General features: G+C 45.1%; 2 protein-coding genes across 2 annotated transcripts in view; both read right to left on the reverse strand.

Annotated features, from left to right (window-relative positions):
* Window positions 1-6832, reverse strand: part of LOC145864265 (A disintegrin and metalloproteinase with thrombospondin motifs 17) — a 67182-nt gene extending 60350 nt beyond the window's left edge. Inside the window, exons 1-2 of the mRNA XM_082969690.1 lie at window positions 6780-6832; window positions 3580-3660 (exon numbers count right to left, since the gene is read on the reverse strand). Coding sequence (XP_082825816.1) covers window positions 3580-3660; window positions 6780-6816 — 118 coding nt within the window. The 5' untranslated portion in view covers window positions 6817-6832. The remainder of the gene's footprint in view (window positions 1-3579; window positions 3661-6779) is intronic.
* Window positions 6833-10868: 4036 nt separating this feature from the next.
* Window positions 10869-17296, reverse strand: part of LOC106562591 (A disintegrin and metalloproteinase with thrombospondin motifs 17-like) — a 199862-nt gene continuing 193434 nt past the window's right edge. Inside the window, exon 14 of the mRNA XM_082969689.1 lies at window positions 10869-11282. Within this exon, the coding sequence (XP_082825815.1) occupies window positions 11122-11282 (161 nt within the window). The 3' untranslated portion in view covers window positions 10869-11121. The remainder of the gene's footprint in view (window positions 11283-17296) is intronic.

A 17296-nucleotide genomic window follows, 5' to 3' on the forward strand; every position in this document is an offset into this window, starting at 1 on the left:
CAGGCTCACCAATGGACACCTGCACCAGTGTCTCAAGAGTTGCTCTCACACCATTTGTGCCAAAGTTCAAAACATTTTCAAGAGACAGAAAGTGTAATTTCTCTCATTGATGCAAGGTCCACAGTGACTTATACATGCATATTGCATGGATCACAGTGACTTACACCTGAATATTTCATGGCCCACAGTGACTTATACATTAATATTGCATGACCAACAGTGACTTATACATGAATATTGCATGGCCCACAGTGACTTATCCATTAATATTGCATGACCCACAGTGACTTATACATTAATATTGCATGACCCACAGTGACTTATACATTAATATTGCATGGCCCACAGTGACTTATCCATTAATATTACATGGCCCACAGTGACTTATACATTAATATTGCATGGCCCACAGTGACTTTCTGTGCTTTCAGATTTTGTCCAGAAAACATGCACTTCATTTAATTGAGATATTATTTAATAATTCAAGGTCCATGTGAGCACAGTGAGCACAGTGAGCTTCACACAGTGAGCACAACAGCAGTCTATGTGGGCTAAACTGTGGGTCATTTGTCATTGCTTTGGCATAAAATGCATTCAATGACTACATCTTACAAATTTCATTAATTATTTTCTCACTCAGACACAACCACCACCAAAACTCTATGTTCCTACAGGCCAATTTGCACATGTTTACATACTCTTTTCAAAACTGTTAAACTGAAGTTCAAAACCTAACAAAACACAAAATTGAATAAGACAGCAATGTGCTACATTTCTACAGTAATACCGTATTGAAATATATTCCAAACCTAAAAAATCTAATACTATCAAAACAATTAGACCAACCACAGCTGATTTCCATTGTAGCTGAACACCTGCCCAGGTGTTAGTCTTTCAATTACATTACCATCTATACAAAAGGTGACAGTTTAGGAATAATGCTGTACTGTAATGTAAACATGGACCCAGACAGAGATAGATAAGTGGCTGACAGAGTAAGAAGAGTGGCTGGGAGAGGGAGAGGAGTACGTACGCGTGGTGGAAGAAGACTGAGAGGAAGATCAAGAGCTGTAGTCTCAGATGAGATTAGCACTACTATAATTGATCATGTAATAAATCATGGTCTATCAATGAGAGAGGCTGGTCTGAGAGTGCAGACAAATCTGCAACGCTCAACAGTGGCATCTATTGTGAGAAATGTCCAGCAAAACAACAGGTAAGATGTGCATTCTGCAAGGGCATCTGACTGAACTGCACATTACAGAAGTAAATTGAGCAAAGCCTTCAAACCCACTTGTGTGTAATTGTTTTTGTATTTCTGCTTATGACCCAACGGTTACCTCCCACAGGCAGGAGAGGTAGGATTTTCACTGCTGTGCAGGAAACTGCAATCGTTGATATAGTCATCAGAAATAATGGCATAAAACTCACAGAGATTCAGGACAGAGTGTTAGCAGACAACATTACATTTGGAAATATTCACAATGTAGGCATAACAACTATTTCAAGAGTTCTGAAACAACATCAAGTCAGAATGAAGCAGTTGTACACTGTCCCCTTTGAGAGGAACTCTGAACGCGTCAAGCAACTCAATATGTCCAGGTCAGATGACTATAAAATACAGAACTGGTTTTGAACTAAACCAAACAGGGCAGAGGCACACAATGGATGTTTTAAGGTATAATGTTAACTACCGTAATAGCCTAACTCTTATGTTGCCTTGTGGATTCATTTTAGAGCGTCATGGAGATTGAAGCCAGGCAAACACCCCACATATTCATCTTTGTGGATGAGGCTGGTTTCAACGTGGCCAAAACACGGCGGTGAGGAAGGAATGTGATTGGGAAAAGAGCCACAGTGGATGTCCCGGGCCAGAGGGGTGCCAACATAACGATGTGTGCAGTAATATCCTCTGATGGATTTCTGTTACACAAACCACTAATTGGACCATACAACACCGAGTGTCTCATTTCATTCCTGGATGACCTCTATGGAAGGGTTGTGCCAGGTGAGGAAAGGGTTGCAGTGAAGCCAAATCGGCCAACGTTTGTAATTGTATGGGACAATGTGGCATTTCACCACTCCCGTGCAGTCACAGAGTGGTATGCAGCCCATCCCAGGATGGTGTCACTTTTCCTCTCACCTTACTCTCCATTACTCAACCCCATAGAGGAATTATTTTCCTCATAGAGGTGGAAGGTTTATGACCACCATCCACATGATCAAATGTCCCTCCTGGACGCAATGAATGCTGGATACCTGGACATATCTGCAGAAGATTGCTAGAGATGGACCAGGCATGCCAAAATATTATTTCCTAGGTGTATTGCCCAAGATGACATAAGATGTAATGTGGATGAGAACCTGTGGCCAAATGCAGAAAACAGGGTTAGATGTGATGTAGATGAGAACCTGTGGCCAAATGCAGAAAACAGGGTTGACTAGCTTTGCTTCTGCTTTATCTCCATCGGTAGATCGTGTGTATACAAAGTACTGTATTTTGGAATCACTCAATGCCAAAAAATGACATAAAACATATTGAAGCATATTGCATCATGTCTGATTCATTCCTGTAACATATACTGCAGTGAATTCTCAACAGTAGAGAGGTGTTTCTTGTTTTGTTTTGTAAAGAAATTTTACAAAAGAAAACATTGTGTAATTCTACCTGTCGTTAGTGTTGTTTAGGTCATTGTTTTATGAGTGACAACGTGTGCTTGTTGGGTGACACCTTTGCTAGTGTTATGGAAGAATGAGTTGATCTGAGACATGTATGAAGTGTTTTGGTAGTTTTAGTGCATTTTGGATGTGAAATTAACTGCTGTGCCAAGGTGAAAGTTGGTTAGGAGAACTGTGTGAAGAGTTTTGAAAAAGTGACCTAAGTATTGAGAAATGGGTCCTAGCGATTGTAAAAAACTGTAATGTATTTACCAGTATTCTTGAAAACATTTTATATAACAACATGGTTTGTTACTATGCTGAACCACAGCGCCGATAAATGACAATATCCATCCGGACCTTTGCCACCTAGGACATTTGTGTCACTGGACCGTTTCAGATAGTAGTTTGGTACCCTGCTATAGGGAATACAAGTTCACATCATTAGACAGATCATATCAACTTGTACGGTTGTCTATAAAAGGGGTTCCCAACTTTTTTCATCCAGGCCCCCCTTCCAGCATTATTGAATATCTCACTCCCCCCCTGCACACCCCTATTTCTATGGGTACAAGCACCGTTCATGAAACAAACTTTCCACAACCGTCTTGTTGGCGAAGAGAGAATTTTGCAGGTTTAAAGCTTATTTCCTGCAATTCAACACATCTTGCATCATCAGTTCCTCTTGTCAGGTCAGTCATTGTATACCTTAGAGATCTATTTATAACTTGTCAGAAATGTCTAGATCAACTAGCCCATGTCAGCTAATGTTTTTTAGCTAGGTACTTAAATTAGAATTTCAAGAATGTATAGAAGAATGTTTAGAATTTCACGAAAATTTGCTTTAAAACTGCTAAATGTTCTCTGCACCGCATAACAAAAGTGTGTGTGTGTGTGTGTGTGTGTGTGTGTGTGTCTTACCCAGAAAGCTGTGTGAGGGCTTGTCCTCCACAACTTTGATTCTCCTAGCACCAACGGGGATGACAGCAGCCTCGATGTAACCTATAGAAACATACAAGAGAGTGAAGTGGGTGGAGCCACACCCAGACCCACACCTGGGGTGAGGAGAGGACGAGAGGTGAGAGGGGATGAGAGGAGGTTTGGAGAGGTGAGGGGAAGGGGTAGTATAGACAGGGTTGGGCTGGGCTGGGCTGGTTCTTTATCCAAGCTGTTCATTTTGAAAGGGTTGAAATAATTTTTCTGTGTGAAAGGCAAGGAGGAAGACAATGAAGGAATTAGAAAGAGATAGGGTCTACATCCCAAATGACACCCTGTTCCCTACACATGGGCCCTGTTCAAAAGTAGTGCACTAGACTCTGGTCACTATGAAGGGAATAGGGTACCGTTTGGGACAAAGCTAGGGTAGTAACGGTCATAGTAGCAGCGATCTAACTCAATACCGGTGGACAGAAAGAGGTAGAGCCTCTCTCTCTCTACCTTCTGTCTCTGTGTGCTGGAGCATCACACGGAGCCTGGGTTTGAAAGGAAGGATTCATCCAGAGACAGATAGGTAGGTTGTGACCCAGATGTCACCATATTCCCTATATAGTGTGATATTTGAGACTAGAGCTCAATGAGCCCTGCTCAAAAGTATTGCACTATGTTGGGAATACGGTGGCATTTGTGATGCACACATTGAGATGTCCGGCTCTGAATTCAACGGGTGTCATAAAAGAGACCAGGAAGTATATGTGAGCAAAAAGATCCAATCATTTTGAGGATCCCACTGCATATACACTACTTCCGCTTTATGACATCACTTTTGAATCATTCATTTGATTCTAGCACAGAGATCCTATGAAATATTCTATGGATTCCAGCCTCAACCCGACTGGGAGAGAAATCTCTGATTAGACCCTTGCCAGCCCTTCCCTCCTCACAGACATGCATGCATCCAAGCACCCACTAGTGTTTGGGCAGTAGTGATGATACAAAGCAGCTCGTTGTTTCCCAGGCCCTCGGGCGACTGACTGTGGTCGCACTGTTACTTCTGAGGCTTACACACAAATGTGTCAAAGAAGGAAACAAAAAACAGAGTGGAGAGAGATATGAAAGACCCACAGTGAGAGAGAGAAAGGGAAGGAGGGAGAGAGAGAGAGAGAGAGAGTGGGAGGGAGGGAGAAGAGGAAGAAGAGAGAGAAAGAGATACATCAGCGAATGAGAGAGAGAGAGAGAGAGAGAGAGAGAACAAAAGAGGGATATATAAAGAGGGGAGGAGAGGTTCTTCCATAATGTAGATAATTGCAATAGGAGGAACCTCCAACAAAATGGCACAGGTTGGGGTTTTGAACCCTGTATAATGGGACTGTTAAGCTCTGTGGAGTCAAGAGAGACCAGGTGTGAAGTCAAGAGAGACCAGGTGTGCATCCTAAATGGCACCCTATTCCCTATCTAGTGCACTACTTTTGACCAAGGCACTACATAGGGAATAGGGTGTTGTTTGAGACGCAGGACCTTCTCTCTACAATAGATCCCAAAGCACAGTATCTATACAGCCGTTTCTGAGAAAATAAAATAGCTTATTCTTCCAAACTTTCACCATATATGCCATCAGTGGATGGAAGTCTTTATTGTCCTAAAATCTTTATTGTCCCAGTTGTTTTTGTTTAGTTTTTTAGTGTTACCAGACTGAGTTTGATTTATTCCTGTATCTCAAGGGGCCACATCCTAACCTGAGATCCACACGAAACAAACTTGACATCAATGCATGATTGACACCAAACTCAAGTGTTTCGCACACGTCTTACATTAGAATCAAGTCCCCTCGGCCTAGTTGAGCTGCTTTGTTCTTCTTTACTGCCCCCCCACTATGTACAGACTCCCTGTGTGTACTCACCGTAGTGCCGCCCTACAGGGCTGGATCTGCAATTACCACAACCATGCTATTATCTCTTTACACAGCACACAGGAACAAGTCATGATTATGAAGTGTCCCTAGCCTTGACACTGATCTAAGGTCAGTTTAGCTTTCTCCCTATCTAATGGTTAAGGTTAGGATTGGGGGGAGTCTAAACTGATCCTAGATCTGTGCCTATCGGCAATTTCTACCAAGAGCACCCATTCACATAGTCAACAGGAAAACACCACAAACCAAACACCCAGAAACGCTGTTAAAAACAACACCCCATCGCTAAGGCCCAGAGTATTTCCAGGTCAGGTCCCATAGAATGGAAAAAACTCCAGGCCCTACCCATCACCAACACCACAGGGTTACGTTGATTGCCACTCTGTATGTAGTTACTGTATACACACCATTACACACAGACATACACACACACTCACACACACACACACACACAGACTGTCACACTGTTCATTTACAGTCATTACTCTGGGAATGACTAGACAGGCTCTTTGCAGGCCAGACCTCCAGGGTTAGAAACCCCAACCCATCCTCCTTTGGGCTCTCCTGGGATTAACAATATGACGTTCAAGATTTTCAATATGATTCTTAATCCTTTTCGCCATTGGAATATTGTTGTTGTTCTCCCTCAACCCAGGTGGATGAGGAAGTACCACGAGGTATCCCAGTGTGCTCATCGAGGTGGAGCGTCGGGAAGCCAAGCCATGCCGAGCTGTTGGGATCCAGTGTGTCTGGGATCCTTCCAAACGCACTCAGCCTCCTGTCCAAATGCACTCTTTTGTTCCAGCCCTGCACGCATCAAGCCCTTGAATCAGACTGGAACTAAAGCCTGAACACTGTATCTCTCCAGGAGCAGGATTGAAGAACACTGAGTGTGTGTGTGTGTGTGGTGTGTGTGTGTGTGTGTGTGTGTGTGTGTGTGTGTGTGTGTGTGTGTGTGTGTGTGTGTGTGTGTGTGTGTGTGTGGGTGTGGGTGTGGGTGTGTGGTGTGTGTGAGGGGAGGTGTGAGGAGTGTGTGAGTGTGTGGTGAGTGGTGGTGAGTGTGTGAGTGAGTGAGTGAGTGAGTGAGTGAGTGAGTGAGTGAGTGTCTGTCTGTGTGTTTGTGTGAGGACCATCTGCGTTTTGGCTATTGATCCCAGGAGAAGCCAAGGAGGTCTGGATCTCCCATCTACCGACGTGTACACTCCAGTCAGGGCAGGACGCACACACACATGCACCGCACACACACACACACACACACGCAGAGCAGGCATCTTACATGAGAAACACTTGGGGACAGCCCTTGGTTTAGCCATCACACAGGTAGAAACCTTCTTAAGGCGACTGAACGCTCTGTTCGCCTCTGCTGACCAGCGCAAGCGCGCCGGACCCCCCTTCAGCAGTGAAGTAATGGGAGCAGCAACTTGACCAAAGCCCCGGATAAACCTCCGGTAGTAATTGGCAAACCCTAAAAAACGCTGCACCTCCTTTACCATGGTCGGAGTCAGCCAATTACGCACGGCTTTAACGCGGTCATCCTCCATCACCACCCCCGAGGTGGAAATGCGATACCCCAGGAAGGAAACGGCTCGTTTGAAAAACTCACATTTCTCAGCCTTGACGTACAGGTCATTCTCCAGCAGTCGCCCAAGCACCTTGCGCACCAGGGAGACATGCGCGGTGCGGGTGGCGGAATAAATCAGGATGTCGTCAATATACACCACCACCGCTTGTCCGTGCAGGTCCCTGAGAATCTCGTCAACAAAGGATTGAAAGACGGCTGGAGCATTCTTTAACCCGTACGGCATGACGAGGTACTCATAGTGGCCCGATGTGGTACTGAATGCGGTTTTCCACTCGTCTCCTCCCCGGATACGCACCAGATTGTACGCGCTCCTGAGGTCCAGTTTCGTGAAAAAACGTGCGCCGTGAAATGATTCCACCGCCGTAGCGATGAGAGGTAGTGGGTAACTGAACCCTACTGTGATGGAATTTAGACCTCGATAATCAATGCACGGACGCAACCCTCCATCCTTTTTCTTCACGAAAAAGAAACTCGAGGAGACGGGTGACATGGAGGGCTGAATATACCCCTGTCTCAGAGATTCCGTGACATATGTCTCCATAGCCAACGTCTCCTCCTGTGACAATGGGTACACGTGACTCCTGGGAAGTGCAGCGTTTACCTGGAGATTTATCACGCAATCCCCTCGTCGATGAGGTGGTAATCGGGTCGCCCTCTTTTTACAGAAGGCGATAGCCTTATCGGCATATTCTGAGGGAATGCGCACAGTGGAAACCTGGTCTGGACTCTCCACCGTCGTCGCACCGATGGAAACTCCCTTACACCTGCCTGAGCACTCCTCTGACCACCCTCTGAGAGCCCCCTGTCTCCACGAAATATTGTGATTGTGATTGGCCAGCCAGGGAATCCCCAGCACCACCGGAAACGCAGGAGAATCAATGAGGAAGAGACTAATCCGTTCCCCATGATCCCCCTGCGTTACCATGTCCAGTGGCACCGTGGCCTCCCTGACCAGTCCTGACCCTAATGGTCTGCTATCTAAGGAGTGCACGGGGAAAGGTTGGTCCAACGACACCAGGGGAATCCCTAGCCTTAGTGCGAGCCCACGATCCATAAAGTTTCCAGCTGCGCCTGAATCGACTAGCGCCTTATGCTGGAAAGAGGGAGAAAACAAGGGGAAAGTTACTAAAACGAACATGTGACCAACAGGGAGCTCTGGGTGAGGTTGGTGCTTACTCACCTGAGATGGACGAGGAGTGCTCCGCCTGCCATCCCGATTCCCAGAGGAGCTCCCCCAGCACCGGTTGGTAGTGTGTCCTCTCCGACCACACTGGATACAAGGGGAGCCTCCTCCTCCGGTTCCCCTGGACGCGGCCCCCCCTAGCTCCATAGGTATGGGAGCTGGAGGACCTGGAGGTGGAACCAACAGGGCCCCGTCTGGACGCCCGCGCGCAGCCAGCAGATTGTCAAGACGAATGGACATGTCGATTAGTTCGTCTAGTGACAGGGTAGTGTCCCGACAGGCTAGCTCACGGCGGACGTCCTCCCGGAGGCTACACCGATAGTGGTCCATCAGGGCCCTGTCGTTCCACCCCGCTCCAGCAGCCAAAGTCCGGAACTCCAGAGCAAAGTCCTGTGCGCTCCTCGTCTCCTGACGCAGGTGGAACAGCCGTTCACCCGCCGCCCGGCCTTCTGCTGGGTGGTCGAACACGGCCCGGAACCGGCGGGTGAACTCAGGGTAGTGATCCCTTGCCGAGTCTGGGCCATACCACACTGCGTTGGCCCACTCCAGGGCACGTCCCGTTAAGCAGGAGACGAGGACACTTACGCTCTCCTCTGCCGAGGGAGCTGGATGAACAGTAGCCAGGTACAAATCCAACTGTAGCAGGAACCCCTGGCACCCAGCCGCCGCTCCATCGTACTCCCTGGGGAGAGCCAGGCGTAGGGCTCCGGGTCCGGGCGTCGGTGGAGGGGTAGATGGTGGAGGGGGAGTTGGTGCTGGGGATGCGGTAGGGAGGCCACTCCTCTCCCATCGGTCCATCCTCTCCATCATCTGCTCCATCGCTGAGCCGATTCGGTGGAGGATGGTGGTATGGTGAAGGACCCGTTCCTCCATCGATGGGAGAGGAGGGGAGGCTGCTCCTGCTGACTCCATAGTTGGTGCGGGATTCTGTCACACGATTGCTAGGAGTGGTGGTAGGAGTCAGGCGCAGAGAGCAGAGGTACGGAGCTTTGTGTTTATTTCAATCAAAAACACAACACGAACAACGCCAACACAAACGGCGTGGAAAAAATGCCAAGTGCCCAAAACAGGTGCACAGCCAGCCTACAATATCACAGTCGTAAATCGCCAGCACATCCAATGACAAAAACACAACCTGACGCTAAAATAATCCCGCACAACACTGGGCGGGCTAACCAGGCTTAAATAACCAAAATCAAAAGACAAATGAGGAACAGGTGCAAACAATAAGACAAACCAAACGAAAAGGAAAAAAGGATAGTAGGTCGGTGACGACGACCGCCGAGCGCCGCCCGAGCAGGCAGGGGAGCCACCTTCGGTAGGATTCGTGACAATTCCTTAAATTCCATTATTTTACTTTAGGTTGTGTGTATTGTAGGTATTGTTGTGAATTCTTAGATATTACTGCACTGTTGGAGCTAGAAACACAAGCATTTCGCTACATCCGCAATAACATCTGCTAAACACGTGTATGTGACAAATATCATTTTATTTGATTTGATCTAACCTGACAGAAACAGGAAGTGGTAAAATGACCCTGTTACCTCCCAGCCAATTGAAACTTTGCCTTTGCAGGCCTGAGAGAGAAAGAGAGGGAGAGAGATAGAGAGAGAGAGAGAGAGAGAGAGAGAGAGAGAGAGAGAGAGAGAGAGATTGTGAGAAGACATTTGGGAGCTCAGGACAGAGAGAGGGGGAGTGAGAGAGAGGGAGAGAGACGGGAGAAAACAGGACACAGATAAACCAAGATACAATTAAATCCACCAGCACAAAGATAAAACCCTTCTCTAGTGACCTACAGAGAGAAAACCCTTCTCTAGTGACCTACAGAAAGAAAACCCTTCTCTAGTGACCTACAGAGAGAAAACCCTTCTCTAGTGACCTACAGAAAGAAAACCCTTCTCTAGTGACCTACAGAGAGAAAACCCTTCTCTAGTGACCTACAGAAAGAAAACCCTTCTCTAGTGACCTACAGAGAGAAAACCCTTCTTTAGTGACCTACAGAAAGAAAACCCTTCTCTAGTGACCTACAGAGAGAAAACCCTTCTCTAGTGACCTACAGAGAGAAAACCCTTCTCTAGTGACCTACAGAGAGAAAACCCTTCTCTAGTGACCTACAGTGAGAAAACCCTTCTCTAGTGACCTACAGTGAGAAAACCCTTCTCTAGTGACCTACAGAAAGAAAACCCTTCTCTAGTGACCTACAGAGAGAAAACCCTTCTCCTTTGACCTGGTGAAATTGACAGGTCCCACCATCTCTTCTTAACTGAGCAGGGATTCTGTCACAGGGCAGAGGGAGTGAGGCAGGGCAGTAGAGGAAGGCCAGGGGTAGGAGGAGTAGCCAGAAACAATGCACCGCTCATAGCCAATTGCCATCCGCACTTCTAAGGAAATGAGAGGCATGGACACAGAATATTGCTGCTCCCCAGTGCTTAATGGCTACAGGAATGTCTTAGCATTTCTTTATCTTAGTATTCTTTGAGCCCAGCACCAGGATTCTCATGTGTGGGATGTTCAAATCATCTTCTTTTTCTTAAATCGACACACAAGTCTGCCTGGTCAATTGCCTGTGCCAATAGCATTAACTTTTGTTCCTCTGTCTGTCTGTCTGTCTGTCTGTCTGTCTGTCTGTCTGTCTCTGTCTGTCTGTCTGTCTGTCTGTCTGTCTGTCTGTCTGTCTGTCTGTCTGTCTGTCTGTCTGTCTGTCTGTCTGTCTGTCTGTCTGTCTGTCTGTCTGTCTGTCTGCCTGCCTGCCTGCCTGCCTGCCTGCCTGCCTGCCTGCCTGCCTGCCTGCCTGCCTGCCTGCCTGCCTGCCTGCCTGAGTGCGTGCGTGCGTGTGTGTGTATGTGTGTGTATTTACGTGCATTGAGTTTGTATGTGTGTGTGTACCTGACACCTGCCATTGACACACAGGTCTGACTCGTAGGGTCCACATGGTGTTCCATCCATCACTCTCTCTGCCACCAGGATGGGGGAATCTCTCCCCACAGGGGAACAGAACAGGGCACACGGCTTCTCTACAGAGAGAACACACAAGGGGTTAATAGCCTAGCGGGTACAGAGGCGAGCCAGCAACCGGGGAGTTGCCAGTTTGCATCCCCGGTTTTCCTGTCCGGAAGTGAGCTGGCAACCAATGCCTAGGTGCCATTGATGTCACTGTGCCCTCAAGCAAGGCACTAAACCCCTAACCCTGCACCTCTCCAAAACCTGTTAATGTGTGTCTTTCAGAATGGTTGAATTAAAAGTGGAAGTAAAATTTAGGTTGGACCTTGGGTGCAATTGACCAATAAAGTGATATCAATCTATTAATGATGTGGAACAGAGCAGGGAACAGGGCTTTTCTACAGAGAGAACACACATAGGGGTTAATGTAATGAGGTGTCACCCTTGATTGAAAGCTCATATATTACGTAATGTGATGACATCACATGACCACTGGTGACTTTTGATATGCAAATGTTAAAAAAAGATTGTTGGTATCAGCTACCTGGTCTCATGCTCTTTTAGTAATTTATTTACTTTATTTAACTAGGCAAATCAGTTAAGAACAAATTCTTACTTACAATGACAACCTAGGAACAGTGGGTTAACTGCCTTTTTCAGGGGTAGAACGACAGATTTTTACCTTGTCAGCTCGGGGATTTGATTTAGCAACCTTTCAGTTACAGGCCCAATGCTCTAACCACTAGGCTACCTGAAAGTATTCAGAACCATTCACTTTTTCCACATTTTGTTATGTTACAGCCTTATTCTAAAATGGATGAAATACAAAATAAATACCCCATAATGACAAAGCGAAAACATGTTTTTAGAAATATTTGCAAATGTATAAAAAAATCTAAAACAGAAATAACTAATCTACAGAATTATTCAGACCCGACATTGAGCTCAGGTGCATCCTGTTTCCGTTGATCATCCGTGAGATGTTTCTCCAACTTGATTGGAGTCCACCTGTGGTAAATTCAATTGATTGGACATGATTTAGAAAGGCACACTCCTGTCTATATAAGGTCCCACAGTTGACAGTTCATGTCACAGCAAAAACCAAACCATAAGGTCAAAGGAATTGTCCGTAGAGCTCCAAGACAGGATTGTGTCGAGGCACAGATCTGGGGAAGGGTACCAAAACATTTCTGCAGCATTGAAGGTCCCCAAGAACACAATGGCCTCCATCATTCTTAACTCTTACATCTAGACGTTCCGCTAGCGGAACACCTGCTCCAATATCCAATGATAGGCGTGGCACGAATGACAAATTCCTCAAAAATACAAAAACGAAAGCGAAAGCAAAACATTAGATTATGTCAGCAGAGTACCCAGCCAGAAATAATCAGACACCCATTTTTCAAGCTAGCATATAATGTCACAAAAAACAAAACCACAGCTAAATGCAGCACTAACCTTTGATGATCTTCATCAGATGACACGCCTAGGACATTATGTTATACAATACATGCATGTTTTGTTCAATCAAGTTCATATTTATATAAAAAAACAGCTTTTTACATTAGCATGTGACGTTCAGAACTAGCATTCCCACCGAACACTTCCGGTGAATTTACTAAATTACTCACGATAAACGTTCACAAAAAACATAACAATTATTTTAAGAATTATAGATACAGAACTCCTTTATGCACTCGCTATGTCCGATTTTAAAATAGCTTTTGGGTGAAAGCACATTTTGCAATATTCTGAGTAGATAGCACGCCATCACAGGCTAGCTATTTTGACACCCACCAAGTTTGACCCTCACCAAACTCCGATTTACTATTAGAAAAGTTTGATTACCTTTCCTGTTCTTCGTCAGAATGCACTCCCAGGACTTCTACTTCAATAACAAATGTTGGTTTGGTTCAAAATAATCCATAGTTATATCCAAATAGCGGCGTTTTGTTCGTGCGTTCAAGACACTATCCAAGGGTGACGAAGGGTTACGCGCCCGACGCGTTTCGTGACAAAAAATTCTAAATATTCCATTATCGTACTTCGAAGCATGTCAACCGCTGTTTAAAATCAATTTTTATGCTATTTTTCTCGTAAAAAAGCGATAATATTCCGACCGGGAGTCGTTGTTTACGTTCAAAGATGAAAGAATAAAAACATGGGGTTGCCTCGTGCACGCGCCTCAGTCTCATAGTACTCTGACCGACCACTATCCAAACGCGCTAATGTTTTTCAGCCAGGGCCTGCAAAGCCACGATTCAGCTTTTTGCCGCCTTCTGAGAGCCTATGGGAGCCGTAGGAAGTGTCACGTAACAGCAGAGATCCCTTGTTTTGGATAGAGATGATCAAGAAGGCCAAGAAATGGTCAGACAGGGTACTTCCTGTACAGAATCTTCTCAGGTTTTGGCCTGCCAAATGAGTTCTGTTATACTCACAGACACCATTCAAACAGTTTTAGAAACTTGGGAGTGTTTTCTATCCAAAGCTAATAATTATATGCATATTCTAGTTTCTGAGCAGGAGTAATAATCAGATTAAATCGGGTACGTTTTTTATCCGGCCGTGAAAATACTGCCCCCTATCCATAACAGGTTAAATGGAAGAGGTTTGGAACCACCAAGACTCTTCCTAGAGCTGGCCACCCGGCCAAACTGAGCAATGGGGGAGATGGGCATTGGTCAGGGAGATGACCAAGAACCCAATGGTCATTCTGACAGAGCTCCAGAGTTCCTCTGTGGAGATGGGAGAACCTTCCAGAAGGACAACCCTCTCTGCAGCACTCCACCAATCAGGCATTTATGATGGAGTGACCAGACGGAAGCCACTCCTCAGTAAAAGGCACATGACAACAGGCTTGGAGTTTGCCAAAAGGCACCTAAAAGACTCTCAGACTGGTCTGATGAAACCAAGATTGAACTCTTTGGCCTGAATGCCAAGCATCACATCTGGAGGAAACCAGGTACCACTCATCACCTGGCCAATACCATCCCTACGGTGAAGCATGGTGGTGGCAGCATCATGCTGTGGGGATTTTTTTCAGCGGCAGGAACTGGGAGACTAGTCAGGATCAAGGGAAAGATGAATGGAGCAAAGTACAGAGAGATTCTTGATGAAAACCTGCTCCAGAGCGCTCAGGACCTCAGATTTGGGTGAATGTTCACCTTCCAACAGGACAACGACCCTAAGCTCACAGCCAAGACAACACAGGAGTGGCTTCGGGACAAGCCTCTGAATATCCTTGAGTCACCCAGCCAGAGCCCGGACTTGAACCCGATCTAACATGTCTGGAGAGACCTGAAAATAGCTGTGCAGCAACGCTCCCCATCCAACCTGACAGAGCTTGAGAGGATCTGCAGAGAAGAATGGGAGAAACTCTCCAAATACAGGTGTGCCACGCTTGCAGTGTCATACCCAAGAAGACTCAAGGCTGTAATCGCTGCCAAAGGGTCTGAGTAAAAATTCTGAATACTTATGTAAATGTGATATTTAACTTTTTTATTTATTATACATTTGCAACAAAAAAAATCTAAAAACCTGTTTTTGTTTTGTCAATATTGGGGTATTGTGTATAGATTGATGATGAAAAAAAAAACGATTTAATACATTTTAGAATAAAGCTATAACGCAACAAAATGTGGGAAAAGTGAAGGGGTCTGAATACTTTCCGAATGCACTTAATAGCCATGAATCAGCAAATGTAGACTTATTGACCTCTAAAAAGACTACATCATGTACGTCGACATGTTTTTAGACATTTTTGGACAAAGGTCACTTTTTTTTTTTAAATGTGTGAGATCCTTTAGCTGCAGCAGGTGATGTTGCTACATACTGTACATTTTAGTAGATGACCAGTCACCCTTTAAAATAAGATTCCCCAAATAACCCACAACAAATGTGTGAAGTAGAGCTCGTTAGGAGCTCATGTATCATGAGCTCAAAGTAGGATTGCTGATCTAGGATCAGGTCCACCCTGTCCATATGATCTTATTAATTGTGATCTAAAAGGCAAAGACTGATCCTAAATCAGCACTACTGAGACTCTTGATTCACCATCACCATTTCCCTGGTGTTTAAGAAGAGATTTACTGTCCACCATCATCGTTTACTTGGTGTTTTGGAAAAGGTTTGCTGACAACCCCCCACAGAGCAATCCTCTGATTAACCTCCCTGATAGGTTGTGGTGATGATGTGTGAAAACAGGACAACATCTTTCCTTCTCTCATTTCCTCCCTCCCTCTCTCATTTTCTCTTTATCCTGTTTCATTTTCTGAGACACAGGCTCAATTGCTATAAAGTGTTCTTTGCTGGAGGTTTCCAAGTTTCCAAGGTAGTGAGAGCTTGTTGGTGTCTCTCTGTGTGTGTGTGACAGACAGCAAGAGAGAGGGAGAGACAGGTACACACACACAGAGAGAGAGAGAGAAAAAAAGAGACTAGTAGAGAGCGAGGGAATGTAGCAGAGTGAAAACTGAAAAGATGTTAGCGGCAGACTGTCTAAGATGCAAACACCTCAGAGCTATTTGCATTGGATGAATTTGAAATACCTACAGAGCTGCAGTGGCGTGTATTCATGGGTGCCAAGGGAAGCCAGGCTTCCCCCCCAAAACCTACCAAGAAAAGAACATCCTAAATAACCTATCTTTAGTCTCTCTGTGTTTCATACATTTGATTCAACAACATTGGTTATAATATGTCTTTTTCTTCTGGATTGACTTCCCTGGTAATTTTACCCACGTATCTTAATTTGATCTATCTGTTGTCAACAGAGAATTTTCCAATTTGCAATGCAAATTGTAGTGTTTTCAACATTTTAAAAGGCTTCTAAAGTTTGTAACTTCCGCCTTAAAATGTCAGACTTGATGTGCCCTAATGAAAAAATGTCCAATAATTATAATCCACTTTGCTGCAGGATTTTGTCTTTCCTGCTGTGAGAAGCAGAGTCAAATTAAGATAGCGCATCTGTAAATGTTGAACTGACTGAACTGCTAACGTTGCTGATCTCAGTTCAGATTAGGAAGTGTACAAATAAACTGAACTGAACTGATCCTACTGGGATGGGATAGAAAGGCAGGAGAAAGGGAAGAAGGGAGGGAAGGAAGGAGGGGGAGGAAAGAGGGAAGAAGGCCATTTTACAGCTCTCAAATAAACACCTGCTGGATTAACAGAACCCTCAGTTCATAAATACATGAAGACATTTTGTCAAACAGCTGTAAAAATCTTACACCACTGACAATACATCTTAACAACACACTGATCAAAGGCCTCACACAGAGTGATATCGACAAGGGTCCTGAACAGCAGTTTGTGTCATGTGGTTATAACCTCTTCTTGTACAGTATGGTTCTCAGCAGGGTTGTGTTCATTAGGTGCCAAACTGAATAAAAACTGACCCAAACAGGGAGGGACTACCTGGACCAATGAGAAACATTCATTTTCCCCCTTTTCCGTTGCGTTTAAAACACTGCATGCTCATGACCTTGATCAGACAGATTTGGCAAGAGTGGTCCGTGAGGAAATTAGATGACTGGGAAAAACTTGGACAGACATCAATCTAGCTAACACTAAATCAAAGCTGCTGGGAAGTTAGATGCGGATGCTTCCCAAATAGCACCCTACTGTATAGCCTTTTGTAGGGAATTACTTTTGACCAGGGATCAAAGAGATATAAAGGGAACAAGGGTGTCATTTGGGAAGCATGCGCTAATGACAAGGAAAATAAATTATTTGCCAAAGAATACTGAACCGCTAGAAGTCAATGAGGCCAGCCTGAGTGGCAGTCTGTTTCTGTTAGCCAGATGATTGTTGTCGTGGCAATGCAAAGCAAACACGTTTGCCAAAGCAATGACAAAGATATACAGAAGTCAGTAACCCATTTTGGTACACTATGATAACTACATCAACATCAACCCAATTCAATAATCGTGCACCTGACAAGTCATCTATAGTGTGTGTTTTGGGGTTTTACTATCCTTGTGGAGACCAGAAGTCCAAGTGGGGACATTTCACTAGTCCCCACAAGGAAAAATGCTATTTTAAGTTTAGGGGTTAGGTTTAGGGTTACAATTAGAATTAGGATTAGTGTTAGAAT

The sequence above is a fragment of the Salmo salar genome, chromosome 26 (assembly GCF_965601325.2).
Source record: "Salmo salar chromosome 26, fSalSal1, whole genome shotgun sequence".
NCBI lineage: Eukaryota > Metazoa > Chordata > Actinopteri > Salmoniformes > Salmonidae > Salmo > Salmo salar.